This window comes from Agelaius tricolor, unplaced genomic scaffold (genome assembly GCF_023055355.1).
Source record: "Agelaius tricolor isolate 1412-34295 unplaced genomic scaffold, bAgeTri1.0.p SCAF_2, whole genome shotgun sequence".
NCBI classification, from domain to species: Eukaryota; Metazoa; Chordata; class Aves; order Passeriformes; family Icteridae; genus Agelaius; species Agelaius tricolor.
This window is the reverse complement of record NW_027269262.1, coordinates 84,169,082-84,193,989: the sequence shown is the minus strand read 5'-3', so window position 1 is coordinate 84,193,989 and position 24,908 is coordinate 84,169,082. Positions and strand designations below refer to the sequence as shown.

The 24,908-nt window shown below is 39.5% G+C and overlaps 1 protein-coding gene across 6 annotated transcripts; it reads right to left on the bottom strand.

The window, feature by feature from the left end:
• Positions 1–1,048: 1,048 nt before the first annotated feature.
• Positions 1,049–24,860, bottom strand: TBC1D31 (TBC1 domain family member 31). 6 transcript variants are annotated; one of them, XM_071421727.1, is made up of 23 exons: positions 24,402–24,860; positions 21,949–22,095; positions 21,245–21,360; positions 19,221–19,399; positions 16,764–16,915; positions 16,152–16,311; positions 15,714–15,914; positions 14,374–14,550; positions 13,486–13,565; positions 13,236–13,382; positions 12,824–12,957; positions 11,684–11,817; positions 10,927–11,106; positions 9,715–9,947; positions 8,966–9,115; positions 7,640–7,775; positions 6,700–6,774; positions 4,823–4,963; positions 3,802–3,978; positions 3,236–3,386; positions 2,075–2,191; positions 1,900–1,929; positions 1,049–1,398 (listed from the first exon to the last, which is right to left on the bottom strand). In XM_071421727.1, exons 1-23 carry the CDS (start codon positions 24,476–24,478, stop codon positions 1,262–1,264), a joined length of 3,231 nt encoding a protein of 1,076 aa, XP_071277828.1. In that variant the 5' UTR covers positions 24,479–24,860; the 3' UTR covers positions 1,049–1,261. The 6 variants fall into 6 exon arrangements, with proteins under 6 accessions (XP_071277828.1, XP_071277827.1, XP_071277826.1 ...); XM_071421726.1 differs by lacking the exon at positions 24,402–24,860 and adding an exon at positions 24,060–24,365 and having other exon boundaries at positions 3,236–3,383; XM_071421725.1 differs by lacking the exon at positions 24,402–24,860 and adding an exon at positions 24,060–24,363.
• Between the last annotated feature and the right edge of the window lie 48 nt (positions 24,861–24,908).

Sequence of the window (24,908 nt, the reverse complement as noted above, 5' to 3'; positions counted from 1 at the left end):
TGCCTGCGAGAAACACTCCAGTTTAATTCATGCACATTTACAGCTTTACCCTTTTACAAACCATAAGTATATACACGTATAGCCCATGGTGCAGGCCAAAACCTCAGTGGATTTATTATTTCCTTTTAAATAGAGAAATAATTATATGTAAACTCCAAGACAATCATCAGAAAAAGACAACTTTTCTCATCTACTCCCTCTGTCTCCGAGATGATCCTGGTTTGTTGCATTTTTCTCCCTTTGAAAAGCAATGATGCCTCTTCTCCACACTCTGCTGAGGGCTGCAACGAGATTTCTATGGATCCTGGTTGCTGCTAATGTGACTCTTTCTACTTTCAGAGGACGTTAAGGCAAGGAAAACCAAGTACCTTTGTGGTTTTAGGTTTTCATGTAATTTAACGAGCAGCAGAGAGGCTGTTCCGCACCCCCGGGTGACAAAAAGCTGCAGGTCACAGGTATCATCCTGGGTCTGCCCTGTGCCTCAGCCCCAGGGCCAGCAAGAGCATCCTGCTCCCATACTGCTGCCCCAAAGAGCATCAGCAGAACCCCAGGGGAAGCAGAACAAATTAAAATCCCAGTCCTCATATTTTTACAGGGCCAAGTCTACCCCTGTATCAGCACTGTGTGTAGCAATTATGGATGATTCACTTTAATTTACTTTGCCCTATTCCCTTTTACTGTAACACCACATAATGTTCTTGACTTGGGTCAAAAGCATTAGCCATCAGTACCACAAGCACTATGAAGAGCAAGATATTTGTTTAGATCCTCTCTCCCATTCTTTCTCATGAAATGAACTTGCTAATATGTGTAACAACTACGTGCATCTCCAGCAGCAGGTGCTCCACATCCTCTCTGGGTCTTGGTTTCAGTGTTTGGCTCTCGCTGGAAAGGATTCTTTTCTCTGATTGCAAATTTCCCTGCTGCAACCTGTAGAATCCACTTCCGCATCACTGACAAAACCAACATTTTTAACAGTGGTTTGCTTCTTCAAGTCAGGGCAGCCATCAAAAAAAATGAAGTACACAAATACTGCACATTCAGTAACTTAATGGTAAAAAATGAGTTTATTTTAGAAGTAAAAAATAACAAGAAGGTTACAAACAAATACATATTTTCTAGCTAGGATTTTATTCTTATATAAAAATATCTCCAAAAGCCTTTAATAAGTCTATGATCCATCCTGAATCACACTATACATATTTAGCTTTTCACTGATTAATAATTTGAAAGTGCAGCTAAAGGTCCAGTGCAAATCACCTCAAGGTGAGCACGCTGTAGCTGGGGAAGGAGCTGGAGGCAGCCTGGCTCGGGCCCGTGAGGTGATCCTTCGTCTGAGCCGCCGCACCTCGGCCATCAGCTCCCGCTCCCGGCGTGCCAGCTCTGCCCGGCTTCTGTCTAAACACAACCAAGTACAAGAAACTTAACACTGCAACTAGTGGCTTTCCATAAGCACTACAAATACCTGTTGGAAAACAGGTAGAGAAATGCTGGTTTTCAGTACCACTGGATGTGAGGCAGCCCTCAGACTGGTGAGAGCAAGTTCTTTGAAAGCAGTGCCTCTGTTGGCTATCAGGTCAGATGCTAATGGGGGCTGCAGCAGGTCCAGAGGTTCCCATTGCCTGCAGACTTTTGTACATAAGGTGCATTGGAATTGAAACTGCTTTTACTGCCAGAGTAACTAGGACAGACCAGAGGAAATTAGACTAATTCTTGACTATAACTCTGAGTCAGATTTTGATGAAAGACAGCTCTACAGCCTCTCAACATTCCCAAATCATAAACAGCTATGAAGACAGGAAAAGCATGGGCAAGATGATCAGGTCAGAATGCAACTACACTAGGCTGAGGTTTACTAGGATCACTCTCATAACATGACACACTTCAGGCACTTCTTACCTGCGCCATCCCTGGGAGCAAAGACATTTTCTGCAGGTGTGAAAGAGAACATAACAATAAACTGGTTTACTATCCACTAAACACCTACACAACTAATGGCTCAATCACACAGCTGGGTGTTCCAGCAATGCTCTGAAACTAAATGTGAAACAGACTCCTAACTTAAAACACTTACTGTGTAGTGATGATGCTAATGTAGACAGATCATTGAGAGAGATGTTTCCAGACCCTGGCACCTGCTGGACTTCCACCCCTCTCTCTGTACACCTGGCCTTTAAATTGCACAGTCTCTCTGTGGGAAATGGAAAGAAAGGTTCTTTGTAAATTAAAAATATTGAAGTTTCTAGTGAATTTTTCTAGCTGGAGGTAAAACAGTTTTTCTCCAGGAAGCAAAGCTAGAACAATCACCCACTGCAGTTAATGGCAAGTACAATTTGCTCAGAATTAGAGGTCAATGTTTCTACTCTTTGGGTCAAAGCTATGCATCACAGCATTTCATTTTAAGGAATTACACCTCTGTAATTTCATTAATTTCTTAAAATTCCCTTCAAGAAATTACAGCTCTTTAAGAAATTACATGTGCTGTTTCTTCCTATATAATTAATCTTCTGACAAACAGGCCACTAAGATCATATGGAATATGGCTACTCATGCCTGTAGTTTTAGGAGCCACCCATTTTAATTATGCACAGTTGCAAAATACTCCATACTAAAACATTAGGTAAATAAGGACAAAGGCTGAAAAAGTTTGCCCAAAGCAATACTAATCACCTAACCCTAATATTAATCACTAATTTTATGTAAGCCTTGGAAGCATGGTGGGGGTAGGAGAAATACCTGCAAAAACACACAAATGCAGCACTTGAGAGGGATGTACTGACCAATTCTGGAAGCACATAAATGTGTTGGGGTTTGTTTGGGTTTTTTTTTTTAACAAACACTTAGAAAAAGCATTTACTGGTATAACACTGTGTGTCAGTGTTATACCACTTCTTGGTATAATATTGTATGTCATAGGACAACATTATTTGACAGAAAATTTCTAATGGATGTGATTTTACAATTGTTTTAAGATGAGCTAGATGAGTGCTCCTACCAAAAATGCCATTTATATTGCTGCATTTGATAGGTATCAAACTGAGATTTCTTTCTAAGTCTGGCCTAGGAAAACAGATACATCTGCTTCATGAAACAATATTGCCAATAAGCACTTATGGAGTGCTTAGTAAAGGAGTTATGCTTAAGTTTATTCCCAATAATGAACAGTTCATTTGTGTTCAGTCGTTGAATCCTTCACGCCGACATCCACACAGAACTGTGTTATCTACATGCTCACCAAAACAGCCATCTTCCCTCTGCAGCTTCTCAGCCAGTTCTAACTCATCATTCATTCTGTCATCTAAGAACTGCTTCCTGTGCCCATCTGCAGCAGCAGCCACCTTCTGCTCTTCCTCCAGTTGGGCTTTACTCTGTACAACATCTTCCTGCTGTGCAACAGAGATATTAAATGTCTTCAACAGATGTGTTGCAAGGAAAAAGCAACAAATAGAACCATCTGGATTATTACAGATTACACTTCACCCTATAATCAAAATATGGTAGTCAGCTGTGTGAAGGTTTCATTTTGAAAAACGTCTCGTTCAAACATCTGGAGAAAGGTAAAAGTCTTGGGTCAGAGAATAAAAATGAGAGGAACTTACAGAAATAGGAATATGCTTTCCTAAGACTAAAACACCCTTACCAATTCACTCTTGTGCTTCCAGAAACTCCCAGTCAAAACAGAAAAGGAGAATTCTAACAAAATATTTCTCTAATACATTTCAGCTTTCTACACTCCCTATTATAGGTATAGGCAGTTATGTTTTTGCCAGGCCCACTTAAAAAAAGAAATTATGCAAATACCTTTTTTTCTTCTGCCTCCCTCATGGCCTTGAGCAGTTCAGCTTCTCTCACCCTGTTGTCATGCAGGAGCGTGGCAATCTCTCTGCAGCACTTCTCCTGGTCCTGCTCATCATGCCTGGGTCTCCAGTCAGTGTCAGTGTGCTTCTGCTCAGCTCTGGCTAAATTTTCTTCAGCCACCTAATAAAACACCTTTCTTAGCAGAAATTCAGTCTATTCCAACTGCACAGCCTTACCTACAGACCAGGCAGGACAAACTGAGGTGTTCTCCAGGATCCCTGTCAGATGTCCCTGCTAGAGCCACTAGCTGCACTAACAGGTGCAGCTGACATAAGATTGATACCTGAATGCCAATACTTTCACCCACATCCATCTGCTTCCAAAAATCAAATGCTGTTTACAAAAATTCAGACCCATATGTTTATTTCTAGACAATACACAAATGCAGATGCCAAGCATATGGGCAGTGGGATAGCTGCAACTATTTTTCCAACTGTGCAGTTACAAGTTCTGAGCTTGAAAATCTGAGCAATTCCTAATGTCAAGCTACACACATTCATTACTGAGATCTAGAAGACAGCTTCTACAGCTGAATTTCCTGCCAAGTACTACCAACTGAAATCTCCTTTGAGGCTGTCTTTTATTTTGTTATGGTTACAAACAAAACATGTTCCTTATCAGGAGGATGACTTGTTTTGAAAAGAACTTTTGAGTCTTACATGCTTTCTAAGTTTTGAGAAGTAAAAAAATAAAAAGCTAGTATTTCTGGCAGGTCCAGAGAATTTCAATATTATACAGATGTTTTGACACTTCAGTCAGATTTTTGGAAATCTCAAAACTTTAAACATAGAATCTTAATCTATTAATATAGCTATCTAGAAATTAGATTTCTTTAGAAAATATTTCCATATGAACTTGACCTAGTTAATTACAGTCAAAATGCTATTAACCAGTAACTATGAACTACTTGTTTAAATCAGCGTATTGACTCCCCAGAACACATGTTAAGATCCAATCATCTTACTGTCTGAGCTTTCTGTATTTCTTCTTGATCTATTTCTATCAATCTCTGAACACGTTGGTCTTCCAGATCCATCTTTCTTCGATGAGCTTCCACCTCTTCTTTCATTTCCTTTGTAACTGCCTCTTGGTCTTGGATTAGATGCTGCCAAGCACACAAAACAAAAATTATTGTTGCTAAGCTACTAGCTCACATTGGTAATTCCATCTCTTTAACATTTATTAAAATTTCATTAAACTAGTATTTGAATATATTCACACATCTCATCCCCCTGCATATCATAACTGTCCAAAAAAGTCATAGACCCTGCTGTTTTATCCACTAGGAATTAGATGAAGCATGAGTCATAACAGTGGCCTGAGTCATGACAAGGGATGTAATTCCATTCTCCAGATTACTGTGGAGAATAAAAGCAAAATTCCAACCTAAATGAACTAGATTCATCATGAAAATATTCTGCAATTTATGGCATATTTTAGCCAAAACCCCAAAATGTTTCATAACTATGAAGTGTGTTTCATGGCACTGGGGTTTGTAATGAACACATCTGCAGCCTGAATGCAGAGATGATTTCCAAAGTAGTACAACCAACTAGCAGACCTAGAAACAGCATTTTAGCTTATCACCTTTTCTTCACATTCACCAGGGCACATCTACACAATTTCCTGCAAAAGTTAAAGCCCCTTCCCAGGCCTGTAGGAATCTACTGAGCAACTGAGTCAAAGTCAACATCCTTTGAAGCTGGAGCGGGGACCCTCGCTGACAGCAGTGAAACAGTGCAGGGAAAGCCTGTCTGCACTGACTCTTGTGGGCAAACAGAGATCCTCAGCTGGTTGAATAATTGCTACCTTTCTAGCCTAGAGAGGATGATCACTGTAGAATTAGTTCCTTAGAGAGCTGACTTTACATGTACTGGAATACAAATGAGCCTAGCCTGGTTTGTGTTATGTAGCCACAATACAGTTGGCTGTGTATTGAATAAATAAATGCTAACAGAAATTCAGCCCAGTCATGCTCAGTATGGATTATAACAAGTTTAGGACCAAAAGCTTTAAAAAACCCAAATATAAACTGACATGTTTCAAAATGAGGGTCTGAGAGCTGGATGTCTACTTCTCCTTTATTCCATTGGATCTACACATACTCAAGATGGGTACATGTAGCTTTGACTTCTAAACACTTAACTGAGTATTTTTAATCAAAATTAACATTTTTAAAGGCTTCCATTGGCATTCTTGCTTTGCAGTAATTTATAATAATTATTTATAATAATTAACTAAAATTTAACTTTAAACAGAATTACTGATTAAAGCCATTTATTACTGAATAGCCATATTTCTGAATAAATCAGTCATTTCAGAAAGGAACTGCACATTCCTGATGAACCATCCACTCCTTTTTGCTTAATGATGTTGTTGGCAACTAGACATTTTTTCATCACCTACATCAATCTGCTATACTGTTCTCTCCAGAAAATGCAGATATGTCTGGATATCACAGATGAAAAGGTGGGAGTTTCTGGATGAGGAACACATTGTTAACACTTATTTCTTATTTACATGTTCCTTACTTCCCTCAAGCAGCTGAGCCCATAACTAAACCCTGTAGCAACCAAATCATACCTCAGCAGAAGAAAAGAATAAAATGGGGAGGATATGACTATTTTCACCCAAAACTCCCCAAGATAACAGTGAATTGTGTTAATGCTTTTATCAACAGAGGATTTACTCTAAAAAAAAATCATTAAAGAGAAAAAAGAGAAAAATATCAGGCCCCCATTTCTCCTCACAAGGTGTGGTTGCATGAACACAATCAAATCCAAGAACTTCAAATGAACAACCATTAAATATTTGTATTTAGCATAGTTCCCCAATAATTACCTGTTCAAAAAGCTGTTTCTGTGATTCAGGTTCTGTATCTTGGACAGCATTTGTTTCCTGCTGTCTCATAGATGCCTTGTGGAGAAGAGAAACACATGAAAATACAGTAAAGAAATTCTTCTGCTTTAGAAAAACATTATCAAAAAGAATGTCCAAACCCCACGCCCCTAAGTTCTGGTTAGTTTTCTGTCATATGAAGAATGGAAAATACTGCATAACAAAAGCACAGGGCAAGGTGGAGAAGAGGCATAGAAGAGTTTTGCATCCAGCCAAGCTATGTTAGGGAAATACCAGTCTTGAATTAATGTTAAAAACCTACCACATGCAGCTCTGAATTGAGAAAGGAGTCTCTGAAGGCAGAGTGCTGTGGAGGACAGTGGCCAGAAGGGCAAGTGGCTGCTTTGCACCTGGCAGAACCTGAGCTGAGCTGGAGCTGAGGAGTCTTACAGTGCCCTGACTGCAGAAACAGCCACCCAGCTGCACTGTGCTCTGTGAAGTGTGTTGCTGAGACACAAGGAACAGCCCTGCAAAGGCTCAGAAAGTGCCCATGAGCTGCAAACCCTTCCATTCTCAGCACCATTTTCATGGCACAGCTGCATGCCATGGTGCCTGGGTTAGTGATTCAGAGCAGAGCCAGGCCTGGCCAGAGGCCACTGTGGAGCCTCTTCATCAATGGCGAGTTAATTTGCAATCTGGACATGCAGCCCACAGACAGCTGAGAATTCACTAGTCCTTTAAGGAGCTCATTACATTTTTCAACACTGCCACTAACTGTTAAATAATGCATTTACCACTTGAAGCAGTCTGCTGCCTCATGCTAAATACACCTCTGGGCTCACAAATCATAGTATATCAACTAAAATTTTAGTTATGCCTTTTTTCCTTGTTTAGTTTTCCCTATTAATCCTTGCAGAAAAGAATTACTTGAGCAATACTCAACCTTTCTTGCAATTTCATCATCGAGATGTTTCAGTTCCATTTGAAGCTGATCTTGGTGGTAGTTCAGAAAACGCCTTCTTGAAGCATCTAAAAGTTGCAGTTCCTTTACTTTCAGTTCTCTTTTCACCACAGCAAGCCTTCAAGGCCAAAATAAACAGAAATAAACAAATAACAGAAATGATACTGTATATGTAAAAGGTCAGTACCAAAGAGCACAAACACACAATGCAGTTAGCCCTTAATTACTATGAGCTCATCTCCAGCTTAACAAAGCTTAGGATGGCTGCTGTCTTTCCTGTAAAATGTCCAGTTTTCATTTAAGAGACAAAATTAAATTCACAGACACACATCTTCTAAGGGCAATATCTCCAGTTAAGCTTTGAAGTCCTGTGCCCTGTTTCTGCTCCACTTTAATAAGTACTAGTTTAATGTTGCAAGGATCCAAAACTAGAAACTACTCCATAGAATAACTGCCAGTGTCCTGGTACCTCTTCCTGCACAAAATTAGTCCCAAGTTTATTTGGTAAATATCAAACTCTTTCAAGGAACAAAACCGCAAACTCAAGGATTAGTTTGTAAATAAAGGCTTGCTGTCCTCTTAAACAAACAAACAAACCAACCAACCAGCTCTATAGATTACAGAGATTTAGGAGATGTGCTCAAAAATGTGGTGGTTAGGGACATGTTTTAGTGGTGAACTTGGCAGTACTGGGTTAACTGTTAGACTTGAAGATCTTAAAGGTAATTTCCAACTTAAATGATTCCATAATTACCTGTAGTTTATCTAAGAAATTATGGAGATGTTGAAATTCTCTTAAACCTTCACAACTGCAAAATGTACAAACTTACAGTTCAGCTTCATTGCTATCACTACTCTTTGCTTATAAACTGATACACAAAGCAGTTGTTTGTCTAGATCCACTAGAATTCCAAGACTGTGCACAGTCACTGATCCTGTAAGTGACTCTTGTATCTGCAGTGTGGCTCTGCCCACAATGCAAGTCTGAAGTCTCAGAGTGCAGACACACAGCAGTTGACTGTTTAAGAGACTTCCCAATCTGAAGGAACCAGAAAAATGGCTGGGAGCTGAGACAAGAATATGAAGTGACTTGACCTCTAATCTGTTGTATTCCCTCCAGGGAGTAAGAGGTGAGGTAGTAATACAACCCAGATCACTTAATTCCCAACCAAAATATGACCCACCAGACCACAGTTATCCCACATTACAATTTATACAAATTAGTGGTTATTTCTCCTTTACTCATGGTTTAAAATGTAATAGCAGGCTATAGTAGCCAGACCCCTAATGCTTCCTATATTCTAATACCTCTGCCTCTGTTCTGCCAACTTCTCTTCTTCCAGTAGGATTTTTTGTCTCTGTTCTTCAGCTTCTTGAAGTAATTTCTGCCTTTGATACCAGGCTTCATCTTCTGCTTTCTGTTCCTGTGCTTTGGCTTCTGATTCATGTGCTAATTGTCTACATGGAAGGAAGTCCCGTTAATCATTCAAACCAAGTATCAAGAAATTACTTGATTACTTTGAAATTGATGACAGCACTAGCAAAGAACTGCTGAAATGAGATGACATGAAAGAATATGGCATCCCCTCCACAGTGACAAAGTACATGAGGAAGAGCTACCATACTGACTGTTAGAGACAACAGGGCATTACAGATGAGTGCAGGTACTCTCTTCCTCACATTCTTAATAAAACCTGGTTTCTAAGGGTGCCTTGGCATCATGGTACCCACTGATTTCAATAGCAAGCTAAGAACTCCTGGCCCTTCAAAAGTTGGGCCCCACAAGGTCAACAGAGCTTTAGGCTCTAGCTATGAGCTTCCAAGTTCAGTGACTTGTAGCCCAATATCTTCTGCTAATTAGCAGACATTTTTTATTTAAGATAAGACTAATGATGTAATGTAAAAACATGTCAAACCAAGTAACTCTCAAGCTTCAGCAGCTATTTCAAGTCCTTTTCCTGAATTTTCTTATCTCTCAAGACTACACATTACAACATACAAAGGCAATTATGTCCACCTGTCCTTCCCAGACTGAGTCTTCAATTTCTCACTAGTACCTTTCTCGCAAGTATTCAATTTCATCTTGTCTGATCTTCTCCCATTTCTGAGCTTGATAATTCACAATGAACATGGGATACTTATTAAACACAGGGTACTGTCCTTTTGTAAGTGGTGTGAAGTCATCAAGCATTTGCTGTGGATGGATATCCAGAGGTGTAGCCTCCATAAGATGATAGGCTTCCTTAATCACAACATTAATGTCCACGTTGTTACGATGATGGAAGAAATACTGTAAGAGACATGCTGCCATTTACATTCTACACAAGATTATGCACTGTTATGTATTTTTACACAAATATATAATTATTTTTAATACACATATCTGGGAATTATGAAAAATAGCAAGATATATATTTCAACAGTTAATTTAAAAAGTTTTTAAAGTTTTCCCTACCAATTCATAAAACATCACCAGCTCAATTGACTTGAGCCAAACTTCTTCAAGGTGGGAAAGGATGCTGTAGTTCTTTTCCTTCTCTTCAAATGGCAGCTGTGTAAGGGATTTGGGAAGCTGGGTGTCAATTTAGAGTGTCCAACAGTGACTCCTACTACTGGATAAACCTGCCTTGACTTTGAGTGTTCAGCCATGAAGCTCAGAAGTTTTTCCTCTTGCAGGACTATTCTTCCTGTCAAAGATCTTATCTACCAAGAAAATCTCTAAATGGTCATTATTAAACATAGCAGTAATGCTATCTGCTTGATGTCAGTCAAATTGCTCACAAGCACATTTTAGAGGTGGAACCCTTTGTCTGCCTAGAGAGATTTTTCGTAAGAAAAAGAATCCTCTTCCCATGGAATATTAAACATAAGAAAACATTTTAATTTAGCTTCAGAGAACATCCAATAATACTGACTAATTTTGAAAATCTGACAGGAGGATAATGATACAACATCACAGAATTATTGTGTATCGTCTCCAAAGGCAGAAGTCCATACTAGATCCTCAAAAAAGAGACAGAATTATTTTGGGCTTGATGAACTATTGAAATTTTAAAAATGGCCTTTAGGGACATTAGAAAGCCTATGAAAGCTTTTAAAGTTCTCCTTGCATGAAACTGCAGGAAACTGCTCAGTGTTTTACTCATTTATTGTGTATTTGTCAAGTACACAGATATGAATTTGGAAATGGATCTCCTTGTAACCTAACAACAGATACAATGTTTTATACATCTTTTCCACATGATTAACTTAAATATGAAAATGTTTACCTCAAAATCTGCTGCTTGATTACAGTGGAGCAAGGGAGCTCTGGAACATATAACATAGGCAATGACAATCATTAGAAAGTATGAAGGATGGTTGGAGAAAATATTGTCGAAGGCTTTCAGCCATTCTTCTCTTGTTAGAACCTCAGATAATAGTGTTTCTAGGAGAGGCCAAGCATAAACCTAAATTATTTGGGAAAATTGACAAAATAATCCATTAGTACAATTTTACCATTCCTTTTAAAGAAACAATGTGATTTTTCTTGCCTTATACCAAGAATCTAGTAATTTATGAAAAAGGAAATAAACAGAACATTTCAAGATAAGTTTCACCACCTACTCTAAACATGCAAAGTTAATCTGGGGTGATTATAAATACATTTCTTATTTCACTGGATGTCTAAATGTTCTGTTTAGATTTGTGAAGCTGAAATCGTCCCTAATGATAAACAGGGATTAGAAAATTAATTAATCACACTTATGTCCATGTTAAAAAAAGGTACATTCATAATTTGATGAGTAGATTTTTAAGCAATGTGGACTAGAAAGCAAAGAACTTCTAAAGAACTAAAGTAGCATACATATGATCATGGACAAGGAAAAACAGCAGGAAATCAATGATACATTCTTTACACTCCCACATAATTCACTGGTATTTAATGAAAACTCCCCCAAACTAGAAATTCATTGAAATAAAAGAACAGTGCACTACTATTCACTGCAGTACATTTTTGTTTACAAAAGCTGTCCAGACTATTACCTGTGAAGTTACATGGTATTTTATTAAATGCTGAAGTAGTTCTTTGTCATGATGTGCCAAAACATTTTCCATCATAGCAAGGACATTAATTGGAGGATTGGGAAAGTACTCAAACCAGTGTTGGCAAAAATTAACTGAAAGAGAACAAGAAGCTGAACACAATCCACTGTAATCCAGAGCAAAAGACTCATGACAACCTTGAAGTTGGGTTACTAAGCTGAATGCATTTAAGATTTTGTTTCAGGCAGCAAAACCTATTTAAGATACTCCCATCTCTTCTGTTTCCAAGCGTTCCTAAACCATTCCCACAGTACACTGCTCCTCCAGCTGCACTGGCATGGGTTTTTGTGTCAGTACACTGTGAACAAGACAGAAGAACTGATCTGGCTCAAATACAAAGTGAAAAAAAAACTATGAGCTGTGGGACTAAGGCATGGGAGGCAGATGGGAATACTTAAATCAGTGTTTCTGTCTCACAAAACTACAGCCTGGATCAAGTAATTTTTAACGTACTAAGAATAATTTCTGTAAACTTGGATACTTATTCACCAACAGCATGTGGCTGCAAAGTGGGTATGTATGCTTGGCAGCATATACCTTCTGTAGATTTAGTAGCAGCTGCAACAACTAATTTAAGTGTAAAGCACTTTAATTTAGAATGTTTCTTCAGAAGACTGACACAGCTAGTATTCAGACAAATGTCTAGTTTTGAGTTACCACATGCTAAAGACAACTAAACAGAGTTTAGTTGAGAGAGATTCAAACCTTGAAAAAGATCATTCCCTGTTGGCTGGGAGCAGGTGACAGGTGGGGTGGATGGCTGTGACTACTTTTCCCATGTCTCAGAGACTTAATTATTGTGATATAATTACACTAGATACATATGGGTTTGCAAATGCTAGATACATTTCAATTAGACTTTACAAACACTGTTAAAACTGCTAACGTTTTGCTAGAAACACAGCCAAAGGAAGTATCATATTTTGAGGTTTTTGTTTTAAGCTCCATATTAATTCCTGGTAACACCATGGTGACCTATAAATAAGGAAATAACTTATTCATTTCAGCAGGAAAAACTCTTTTGCTTTGGAAAGCTTAAACATGTTGAAGCATATCTGAGTTTTTAAAATCATTCCTTACCTACTACTGTAGCAACAACTTCAAAGCAGATCAGCTGGTTGTTCTGGAATAATTTTACAAATGGGAATGCTAGCAAAGGCATGTAAGGTGTCTCAGCAAAGATAGCAGACCAGTGAGCTAGAGCTGACAAGGTCCTGTACACAGAGACAAACAAAAAAATGTTGTGTAGGAAACATTGATCCAAAACCAAATAAAAATATAGCATGTATTTTACAACCACAACATAGAAATATTGTGAACTTCAAGACAGATGCAGGATTGTAGGAGTTACCAAAACAAAACACCATGAGGGCACTACCATGTCATTTTAGAAATTTTCTTACAGCTGTTTCCAGCTACTGGATACATTTTGGATGACTATTTGAAAATAAAAATCAGTACTATTTTAAATAAATACAAATATATATTTTACCTCTGTAGAACTCTCAGCAGTTTCCCACTTTTGATAGGATACTCTTTCTGAATATTTACAAATGCACTGTGGATTCCCCTATCTATCAGGCTACTGAATGCCAAGTGGTTTTCAGGAAGTTGTAATAAGGAACGCCAAACAAACATCCTGCAATTAAAATGCAGCCTTAATCAAGGAAATTCTTTTTCATAGGCCAGTAACCACAAGCAATTTTATTTTGTGCAAGAATGAACATGCACATAAAAAACACCTGTACTTAGCTGGATATTCTCCAAATCCTTTCAATAAGGCCTGCAGACGTTTCTTGTTTAATCCACCTGGTAATTCATTCTACAAAACAGGAGATCAACAATAAATGTAACCATTTTCTCTTTCTTTGCACTCTAATCAATGAGAGTGGCTAAATATTGAAGTTTATCACATAGTTTCAAAGAAAAAAATCAAACATGTATTGCTGTCTACTACATAGTCCCAGGAACTTCACCAACAACAAAAAGGTAATAATCATTTATTGTCTCCTGAACTCAAAGAACAGCTGCCATTGATTTCAGTCAGAAGCAGATCAGACCCAAACTGGCTGAACTGTGTACAAATAAATGATGCATATAGCAAACTGTGTACAAATAAATGATGCATATAGCAAACCATAAAGAATACTAACATAAGAAATAGATCATATGGTGACACATAAGCAGGAATATATATATACACACACACACACACACAAAAGGCACAAGGTAAAGACAGAGAGAGAAAATGGCACTGTGATGACAGAGGGGAATAAATGTAACTCATCTTCTAAATAATTAAAAAAAAAGGAAATGGATTCTAGGCAGACATTTTAGATGTGCCAGTTGGCTTTCTGCAGGAAAGCAGATGAGATCTAGCAAATACCAAATGTGTCACAAGTTGCTTGAACAACTGCAGAGGTACCCCAGACTGGAGGCAGCTATGACTGTGTCACATACTGTAGGAGTATAGGCTAAGTAGAGAGAGAAAATGGTACTAAAATTTCCTTAATCCCTGCTCTGCTCAAATATCCAAGTGCTTCAGTGCCTGAATTTATTTTTTAAAGCAAATGGCAATGAAATATGATCACTGCAGACTGAAGGACAAAATATTTGCAATTTCTTCCTACCTCTTTATTTTCAAGTGATGTATTTGCTTGCAGTTTCAGCAATCTGCTTTGAATTTTGCTTTGTTTGGATTTCCATGGCCCCTTTGACCTTTCTGAAGTCACTTTTGTGATCAGTTTATTTGCCTCTGATGTGTACTTGGGCCCATCTTCTACAACTCTGAGCGTGAATGGTGGAGGCTAGTATTAGGTGCAAATACCTTGGTTAAAATCTTGTAAAACAGATTACACAGAAATATAATTTGTTGTTTATTTTATATGCTACATTTTTGAGTATGATGACCATAAAAAGAAGACTAGAACCACATTTATACTATAAATAAACAGATATAGATTGTATACTCCTGGAAAAGGATGTCACAAATAAAATTGCTCTAACTATGGGAAGGTTTATGTAGCTTCCAAGCTAACTCAAACATCATGTTATTCCCTTGCTTGACAAACAGTAAAAATATAATTGGGATACTATAGATGTGTATCATGCACTGTTAAGGTTATTTACTTTAGTGTGTTTCTCAATGTCATTAAAATATTTTGCATTTCTATAGTACCAGTTAAAAGAATACAGAACACCTTTACAAACTTTAATTAGTCTTCAGTGTCAGGCAGGTATTAATTAATTCAATGCTGGAGATTGTGAAAGCAAGTGACAAAGTGGATATCCCAGTTCATGTCAAACCATCAGCAAAAGTGCAAATGGAATGCGTGTGACATATTTACACATCCTTCCTCAGCTCCAGCTCCATCATTATCCAGAGCTGCTTACTGTTTACTTCAAAGACATGGTGATTAAAGATATATGGAATTCTGTATTAGAAACCTGACTCCTATTAATAAATTAATGTAACAAAATAAGAACTGGTATTTAGAATGTTTGTTATTTAGGGAGGATTAGGAGTGTATGATTGTGCCATAAATGATGGGTGCTGGTATCCAATAACACAGTAAGAAGAATAAAATCACAGTAACAAAAACACCATTTGTGCCCACAGTTTAAGAGAGCATTAGCTGCAAAGTATTTCCTGTAGGAAATGGAACAGACGAGGCACAATTATTCTGTTTCCATCTCCTCCAAAACACCATTACAAAAAGAAATTGATGCACACAAATTGCTATAGAAAGAAATACCATCTCCCCCTTCCAACACTATATATACCTCAAAAACACCAGGTTACCTGACAGGCTGGAGGAACTATGAAGGAAACTGTACAAATCACTTTTTCTTTATTTGTATTGTTAAATATGACACCTCTGCAAACTACTGCTGCTGCAGTCTGCTTATGCAGCCAAAGATCATCTCTAAGAGGACTTACTATTGTTTTAAGAAATGTAAAATACTCTACCTTATTTCCTTCTTGAGTCAAAGCTTGGACACTGTATAAGTTAAGGCTCCCATTTTCCATTACTGAAGCAATATACCGTCCATTTGGGCTAATCACAGCTGTACTAATTCCCTCTTCAGGACTCCCAATGTCAAAAAGAAGTTTGCATGTTTCTATATTGATAAATCTCATAATATTATCTTGACTTAACACTCCAAGGACCTACAAGTTAAAAGGATTCAACCATTAATACTGCCAATGTAAAACAAAGTGGAATACCTGGAATACCCAATTCAGCAACAACATTCCATGAAGCTAAAGGAACAAAGATTCAGTACAGTAACTTTCCTTTTGTATCATATATCTCTACAACCCCAGAGCCCCCCAAAAGCCCTCCAAGTACAGGTGTTGAATCCACTATCCAAATACTCCTGTCTTGAGCTTTATGAAAAAACTGACCTGATTGGAGCCCCCATCAAAACTGTCAGGGAGGAATTCCAGGTGACGGACAGCTCGCACCTTCTCTGGCATCTGGATTATTTTTATCAACTGCTTTAATTCCAAACACCATAAGTGAAGATGATTTGATTTCCCACCAGCTACCAAAGTCCGACCATCCCTGCATCACAGGGAAAGCTTCCATCAGCACACTATAATTTCAATTACTGTTAGCTAAAAAGAGAGATTGTTCATTTTGTTCTATGCCCTCAAATCACTTTTGAATTTGCCATTATTCCTGTGATACTCTCCTGAAAGAACAAAATAGCTCCTAAATAATAGAATTTGCTTTAGTAAAGGATAGGATATTATCGTTAAAGGATATTATAAAATAAAGTTTAAACATTATTTTAGTGGTCATTAAAAATCAACCTAATTTATTTCAACTGTTATGGGACTATAATAAAAACTGCTACTGATCTTTGCTGAAAGTATCAGTCACAGCAGAGTTCAAAAGCTTATCATAGTAGATAGCTCAATACTTCCACAAAGTATTACAAATAAAGAAAGAGAATCTGCTTAAAACCATATTTTTAATAGTCTGCCTTTAGAATGTTTAAAATAGCAATTTACCTGGTAACAGCAAACACCTTATAAAATAATACAGAACCTTCTACAGGAGGTGACAACTGGTATTTACAGTGAAGAGTATCAAATTCCCATGCAAAAACAGAATTATCTTTGAAACAGCTGAGAATTGTGTTATTCAGTGGAAGAAAAAAAACCTGGAAGAATATGGAAAAGAAAAAAAAATGGGATGTTGTCAAGAAAGTACATTTAAAATTACCAAAGTGCATGGCAAAGTAAAACATGGCAGGTGTGGCTATTACTGTGACAGCCTAGAGAAGAGTAGGGTTGCTCTCCTTGCACTGGTTAAAATGTGTTGTACCCTTTACTAAGCCAGTTTAACTCACTGAAATAACTGTTAAATTTTATCTGTCTTGTTTTTAGGACTGTTAAACTTTATTGTTCCCAATGAGTGCAGCAAGGACGCAATGTAAACGCTGGGGACATCAGTGGCTGAGATTAAGTCAGTGCTACAAAGTTCGTAGTTTTGGTGTGAACGATCTCTTGGGGCCTTGAAAATCTGGAAATGTGGATATGTGGGCTGGGTTTCATCTTAGTAACTGAAAATTGGCATTCAGGCCAAATGAGTCACTTGACAGTGAGCAAAAGTAACCTGTGGGGAAGAGTCATTTCAGCTACCAGAGTAATTTATGTTCAGACAGACTGAGCTGTCTGTCCTCCTTCAGGGTCCCTGAGGAAGACCAGACAAAGAATTGAGAGCAGATGAATTTTGGTAAACTGGAATACTGAACAGTTGGTAATTTTCTGCTTTGCCATAGAAAAATACCACAGGATGGTCACAAGCAGCTGTTGAATCAACAGTGATGCTTTGGAAATGCTCATTGTAGATGTGCTGTATTCTCATCTGTCTCACCTGCTGTCTGTTCACTCTGCATCTCAGTCTCTACATTTTTAAATTAGCTTTTCCCCATGCCAACCTAACAGAAGGTGTATGTTGGAGTGCAACTGGGCTCAAGAGGCACCAAAAAGCACACAAGATGGGTGTGACACTGCTACAGTGGCTCAGAGAGCAAGCAACAATCCAGCTTTGCACACTGAGTGTCAGGCCTGCAGTCTAATAATAAATCTGAACTTCAGTAAAGCACATATCTACCTGTATGTCTTAGACTATGGGATGAGAACAAATACCATTATTCTAAAGACAGGAAAATGAAATCTAGATCATTTGCATAATGTCCTATAGGAAATGGTAGCACCAAAGAGAGCAGGCTCCTGATTCCCAAATGTGATCTATTAATTCAATCATAATCTCTACTGTTTGGCTGTAAAAGTTTTTTCCATACTGCAACATCCTCATCCTACCAAATTCCAAGAGCCACTTACCAATAAGAAGTCCCTACACACAGCCTACACAAAGAAAGAAAGACACTGAGCACTAGAAAAATCTCCACTAGAGAAATGCATCCATCTTTGGAGGAAAGATGTTATAATTATTTTAGCAACATGTGCTACACAACAGTTTTAATAAAACAAACAAACAAAAATTTATGGATGATCTTTCCCAGTAATTGCTAGGTGACTATTTTAAGCTGACAGAATTTCTGCCTGATCCAGAAGTGGGTGAGGACACTCAAATGAATAGCCTGGTTCTCTGCAAAAGCAGCATGGCTTTTTAGTGGCCAGCCTGACGAGAGGCTTGGTTTGAAGTGGTGTTTGTCAGACTATTCACTGCAGGGCAGCACGTGTGCAAACCATGCTCAGGCACTGGGTCAGGACTTTCTGTAGTACCTAGACCAAAGTGTGACATTTGGTGGCGCAGGCAGACCTGTTTAAAATAGTGTAATGCTAAGGGAGACCTACTTAAACCACTCCCTGACACAAACATGTCATCCTTCTCATCCCGTGCTGCTCCAGTGTGTCTGTGCTGCAAACAGAACCAAAGAAACCACTAGGCTGAGAAGCAGTGATTTGTTTTTGCTGAGTTCCTTTGCAGCCTTGTTTGTTCCCACATTCAGAGCTTTGCCTGCACAGACAGAAGAGCTTTGGAATAAGAAGCTGAATGAGGCAGCTGGTGGTGACTGTCTGAAGTTACCATTATGACACCAAAACTGTTTTTTAACAACACCCTTAAATCCTACTACCATGCAGGCTGGAATCAATCTACGCAGGTCCTCTGAGCCCACCCTAGGCTGATGCAAGGTCAACCTAGAAGATGGGTCCAACTTCCAAGTTAAACTGGGTTAGTCAAGGTCATGTCCAAACAAATTTTGGGTATCTCTAAATTTGGAAGTTCCTTAAAAGTTCCCAGGAGATCTTTGCAACTACTGAGTCATTATTTCAGTGGTCTGGGTGATGTGATGGGATAAAAGTTGAGATGTCAAAAGATGATAAAAAAGATTCATCTGTATTTTAAAGACTATTTACAAGTAATGTGATTTCAATATGTGATGTTGTACCTACTGTGGTGTGCTTGTTCACCTTTAGCAGTTGCTCTTTACTCACCTTTTGTATACCCACAGACTGATGAACATTCAGCTTCCTTATTCTTTGAAAGGTGTCCAAGTCCCACAGTTGAGCTGTATCAGTGGAAGTGGTGATGGCATACTTGCCTGAGCCATGGACAGAGATGGAAGACACAGAAGATTCATGGCCTCTCATCCAACTAACTAGCTCCTGGGTTCCTGCAGAAGTTGATGAAAAAGATATGAAAGCCATTCAAAGTGGAACAACTACTACTTTAGTCTTTATTGTCAACACTATGCTGTGAGAGACTTTTAAGCATAACTAGTATATAACCATTTGCCATCACAGCCCAAAACACAAGAAACAAAGGTATCAGTCTTCATATAGGTATTATACCTTAGAGGAACAACCTTCTCCTCATCTCTAAATAACATTTTACAAGTTATGCTCAGTTCTGCACAGAAAGCCAGCTTGCACAGACTTGATTCATTCAGCCTAAAAATCAAACTTAAAAAGCCATGAACAATGTGATCAGTTAATTTCAGCATGCCTCACAGAATATCTGATGTGAACACCCACAGAAGCTGAGACTGAATGTTCTGGTTAGAATTCTGCACTTGTTTTTACTTGTGGACAGAATGTGTGAATGATTACACAACTATTTACAGGTGCAAAGAAAAAAGGTTTAATGACAACAGGCTATGACTACAGAAAGGCAGAGTCAGAAAGCAACAGCTCATTAATTCTTTTAGAACCTTAAACCTTTTTATGCTGTGCACTGCATTCTAAGGAAATGGTTCCTCTGACTACGACGTCTCCCACTTGTGACTGCATGACCACTAATCTTCCCTCAGCAACCAAACTGCACTGGTGGCAATTACACTGTTTACATTGGGTGGTTTGCCTGGCAGCCCATGGAGTGGTTCCAGCCACTGCTGTGGCATCAAAGATAGGAAATGGCTATAAAGCAGCTCATAAAGACCAACAGTCAAACTTTCTGCTGTGCTTACATACAATGGAGTGCTTAAAGCTGTCATCACCTGAGAGGTGACATGGGATTGGAGAGTGTCTTCTAAAGAAGGGGATGGAGCCCAACAGGTAAGAAGTGTCTAATACCCTAAGGAACTGCACTGATTTGAGTGAGTACCATTCATATTTTAGAACATTCTTCAGTATGACTTGATATCTGGAAACAGCACTACATGAACATGCAGTATTCTCTGGAATAATAAAGATTTCTCTAAGTGCATCCAAATATCTAATTTTGGTCTTGCTGTTGTTGAAAGGAAGAGAAAGAGTGCAGGGGATTTCAGACCTTAACTGTGACTCTTCCTCTATTTTGAGGAACATTGTGCTACATTAAAATCTTTACAGATAATCTCAAGCCCTAAAACTGTAGATGATTCCTACAGCTTTTTAAAAATATTTAAATCCAGAGAATAATTGGATATAATGGAGACATTACAAATGCATTTTCTGATAGGTAAAGAATAATTTATGAAGAATGAACTGGGACTGCCCTTCACCATTTTACTTCTAATCAAGACAGAGACACACAGCTGTAATGTTAATTTTTAATATTGCTTTTCAATAAGGATATAGAATTACTTGAATACTCAAAAGTATTGACATTTCTTTTAGCATACATTGTCACTTTGTTCAAATATTTTACTGTAAATATAGTCAAGAACTTGTTCAGTCACAAACTATCATACTGGTTTTGGCTTTATTTTAATACAGTACCTCATTCTAAGTAAACATATAAAAAACTGCTTAAAAAAAAAGGTAACATACCTAACTGCAATCCTGTGGTGGACTTCAGTTAAATGAATGCCTGTGTGACTCAGTGAGAATAAAGAACTTTGGCAAAGCAAAGGGTTCATTTAGGTTCATTTACCCAAGGACTACAACCAACACAGGGCCAAACTTTTCAGACAGATGGCATGAAATACATAGTATAATTTCCATAAAACAAATTATTGAAAAATGTAAGATCAAAACTAAAATTATGTAAGTTTTCATGCCAATACAGATAGCATTTAAGCCTTGAAATTTCTCCTTACCTGTATCAAAGCACTTAACAGAAAAATCTGCCAAAGCCACGAGGAACTCTGTCTTTCTGCGAAGATTAAATGCCAAAGCAGTGCAAGCCTGCATTGTTCTCTGAACAAGGTTGAACCTATTTAAAAATACACATTCTCATTGTGTTAGGAAGCTTAGGTTCATTTAATGTCAAGTGAAGTAATAATTGGTTTCAATATATTTTACAGAGAGAAAAAAATAAACTCAGAAGAAGGGAGTAAGGAAATAATATCCAATTATAATAGATCTAAAAATCAGTGCTAGTATTTTAAAACTCAGCAGTAAAATGCTGAAAGACTGGTTGATGTATTTCTGCAAATGAAAGCACTTGGTATAGTCTACTGTAATTTGTGGCTCACTCATTGATCTGTACTGGCCCAACAGTAACTTCTGGTGGTAGCCCTTAAGTTCTATGGCATTGCTGTTCTTTTTCCAATTGCAAGCCTCTGATCTTTTTGAGCAGCTAAACCAATGAAATAACATTTAGGGAGCCTACACGAGACACTGGATTGAAGTTTCAGCCCTGAGCAAATGATTACCTATTTAAAACTATCTAGTTAAAACCTGACCTGTGGGATCCTGTCCAGGCAAGTTCCACAGCCCTGAATGCTACAGATGCCTCAGACAATTAAATTCTATTAAATATCTATTTCTATCAATTATTTCTTGATAGAAATATTCTTACCTGTTCCCATTCAAGTCAAAAACATATATATTCCCTTGGCGGTCTCCAGCCAGGAGAGAATCCCCAGAACTGTCAAAAGCCACATTCAGAAAATGTATTGTCTTGGAATGGTACCCTTGGACACTGTGAATGATGTTCACCATAACTCTGTGAAGAAAGCCAGCAAAACAACCATGCTTAGAATCATTTTATTACCATTTATAACTGCAAGACATAGGATTAAAATATTTCTATCTTATGATTTTACAATTCTGATTTTCCATGTTCTATGAAAAATTTCCCATGAAACTCATGTATTTCTTAGGTAAAAAATATACTACAAAGGAAGTAATTCACTGGGTTGGAAGGTGGGTGGGAGACATGTAAGGCAGATGGGGAAATTCACCATTCACAATCCTTTTGTGTGGTTCCTGGTTACCTGATTTCCATTATTAATAAATAACACTAATTTATACTGATGCATCTGAAAGCCTAATTCAACACTGAGCAAGGAACCTGGCTCATCATTACCACTGCAAAGAAATGTTCTAGAAAACTGAGAAGCTGTGCAGTACTGTAAGAAACCAGTCTGTTTAGATATTAAAACCAGTTTTAATATCACTTCTTTTCACAGTCTTCAAAAGTATTGGCATTGTTAAGCTTGGAAAAGAGAAGGCTCTGAGGTGACTAATTGTGGCCTTCCAGCACCTGAAAGGAGCCTACACAGTGGAGAGAGACTTTTGACAACGGCCTGGAATGACAGGACAAGGATGAATGGCTTCAAACTGAAAGAGAGTAGGTTTACATTACACATTAGGAAAAAAATCTTTACTGTGAGGGTGGTGAGACAACCCAGGCTCCCTAGAGAAGTTCTGGATGCTCCATCCCTGGAAGTGTTCAAGGCCAGGTTGGATGGTGCCCTGAGCAGCCTGGTCCAGTGGAAGGTGTCCAGGCCCATGGCAGGGGGGATGGAACTAGGTGATCTTTGAGGCCCCTTCCATTCCAAACCATTCTGTGATTCTATGAAGAAAGCTTTATTTATTACTATTCATCTGAGCTATTATAAAACAAAAGTTTCCAGTTTGCCCCTTTTATCCTTGTATGGTGCTGTCCACATAAAACAGAGCCAGATGCAGAAATGTGCAGAATAAGCTGTAAGAGGAGGAAGGGTTTTCCAGGAAGCGGGAGATTGAGCTTTGGAAGATCTGCTATTCCTGGATTTATTGCCTAACACTGAACAAGCCAATAATTTTGTATTATCACTTGGATGTGAATTCAGTTAAGCTAAACACCAAAGCTGTGCCAGATATTGGCAGGCTGATTAAAGACTGCAGAGCAGTTGCAGAATGCTCTGACCATGGCTATATGAGATGCTGCTAGCTCTGAGACACAGAATATGCTACCCAGCACCTTCATGGGGCTGGGGGGTTTGTTACAAAGTCTGAGTGAGCACATACAGCTATAGTACAGACTAGAGATAAAACTAATTGCACCTCACTGTTAAGCCCATTCTTTTCTTCAATAAAAGGGCCATAAAAATGAAATTAGAAAGATAAAATATTTTAAAGTGTAACTGAAATCTAGTGATGTTTGTGTGGGATTATGACATTAAAGACCCTAACAAATCAAGTATGACTTCTGCTTCTAAAACCACCCTGACACACAAGTACCTATCGCTGCCGCTACAGCACCTCCCAAGACCTTTCCAACGTCACTCTCTGCCTTTCAAGTTTCCCTGCAACTGAACTAAGCCAGGAGAACAGAGTTAGGAGTTCACGGGGCTGCCTCCAGAGGCCCCCAAAGCAGCATTTCAGCTGCTGCTCTTCAGCTTAGACCAGGCAGTATTTACACAGCACACCACACTGCGATTAATCTCCTGGAATTCCCCCATGGCATTTTATTCAATACACCTAAAGCAGGGTAAGTGCCCGGCCGAGCTGAGCAGCCTGAGCGCGGGGGTGTCACCACCTCCTTGGGGACCTGCTCCACCTTCAGGAGCGAATCTCATTAATGCATATAAATATCTCAGGGGCGGGTGCCAAGAGGATCGGTGCCAGACCCTTTTCGGTGGTTCCCAGCGAGGAGGACAGGACGAGGAGCAATGGCCTTGAAATAAAACACGAAAGTTTCACCTCAACAGGAGGAATAACTTCTTCACGTTGAGGATGGCAGGGCACCAAACAGGCTGCCCAAGGAGTGGTGGAGTGTCCCTCTCTGGAGACATTCCAAGCCCACCTGGACCCTGCTCTAGGTGGCCCTGCCTTGGCAGGGCTTGGACTGGATGATCTCCAGAGGCCCCTTCCAACTGCAGCGAGTCTGTGACCCGAGGGGAACGCGCTCCTTTCGTTATCTGACCGGCTATCCCAGGGCTGCCCCTTCAACCACCCTGCAGAGGCTCAGGTGGGCCCGGGCCGGCCCCGCCCCGTCCTCCCGCTCCTCTCGGGCAGCCTCTCCCCCCGGCCCGGCCCCGTTACCCCCGCGATGCGGCCGCCCCCGCCCTGCGGCTCCAGATGGGCCCGCGCCGCCGCTCGCCCAGATCGCAGCGCTCCATCCCCGCCCGGCGCCGCCGCTCCCGCGCTGCCCTCAGGGCTCCGCCCACGCTCCGCGCCGGGGGGTGTCGCTCGCGTGGTACAGCCCGCTCCCGCTTCACCAATGGGGAGGAGCCGCAAGGGTGGCGAGCGCTCCCCCCCAGATATCGGGGAATGGAAGCGCTCCAACTGCGGCCTCGCGGGCTGCTGGGAGTTGTAGTTTCCCTCGCGGGTGTCGCGCGGCGACCTGGGTGGGTACGGAGAGCGGAGCGCGGCCAGCGCCGGGCAATGAAGTAAAAACGAGTGAAAACGTCGCGTCCTCATAGGCAAGTGTGTTTATAACGCAGTGCAATAGGTCACTCAGAACGTGGCTTCTGCAGCCTGTCGCAGGCACAGGACTTGCTTCCCTCCTGTTGCCCGCGCCCCCGCATTACAAGAGCCTCTCAGGAAGGC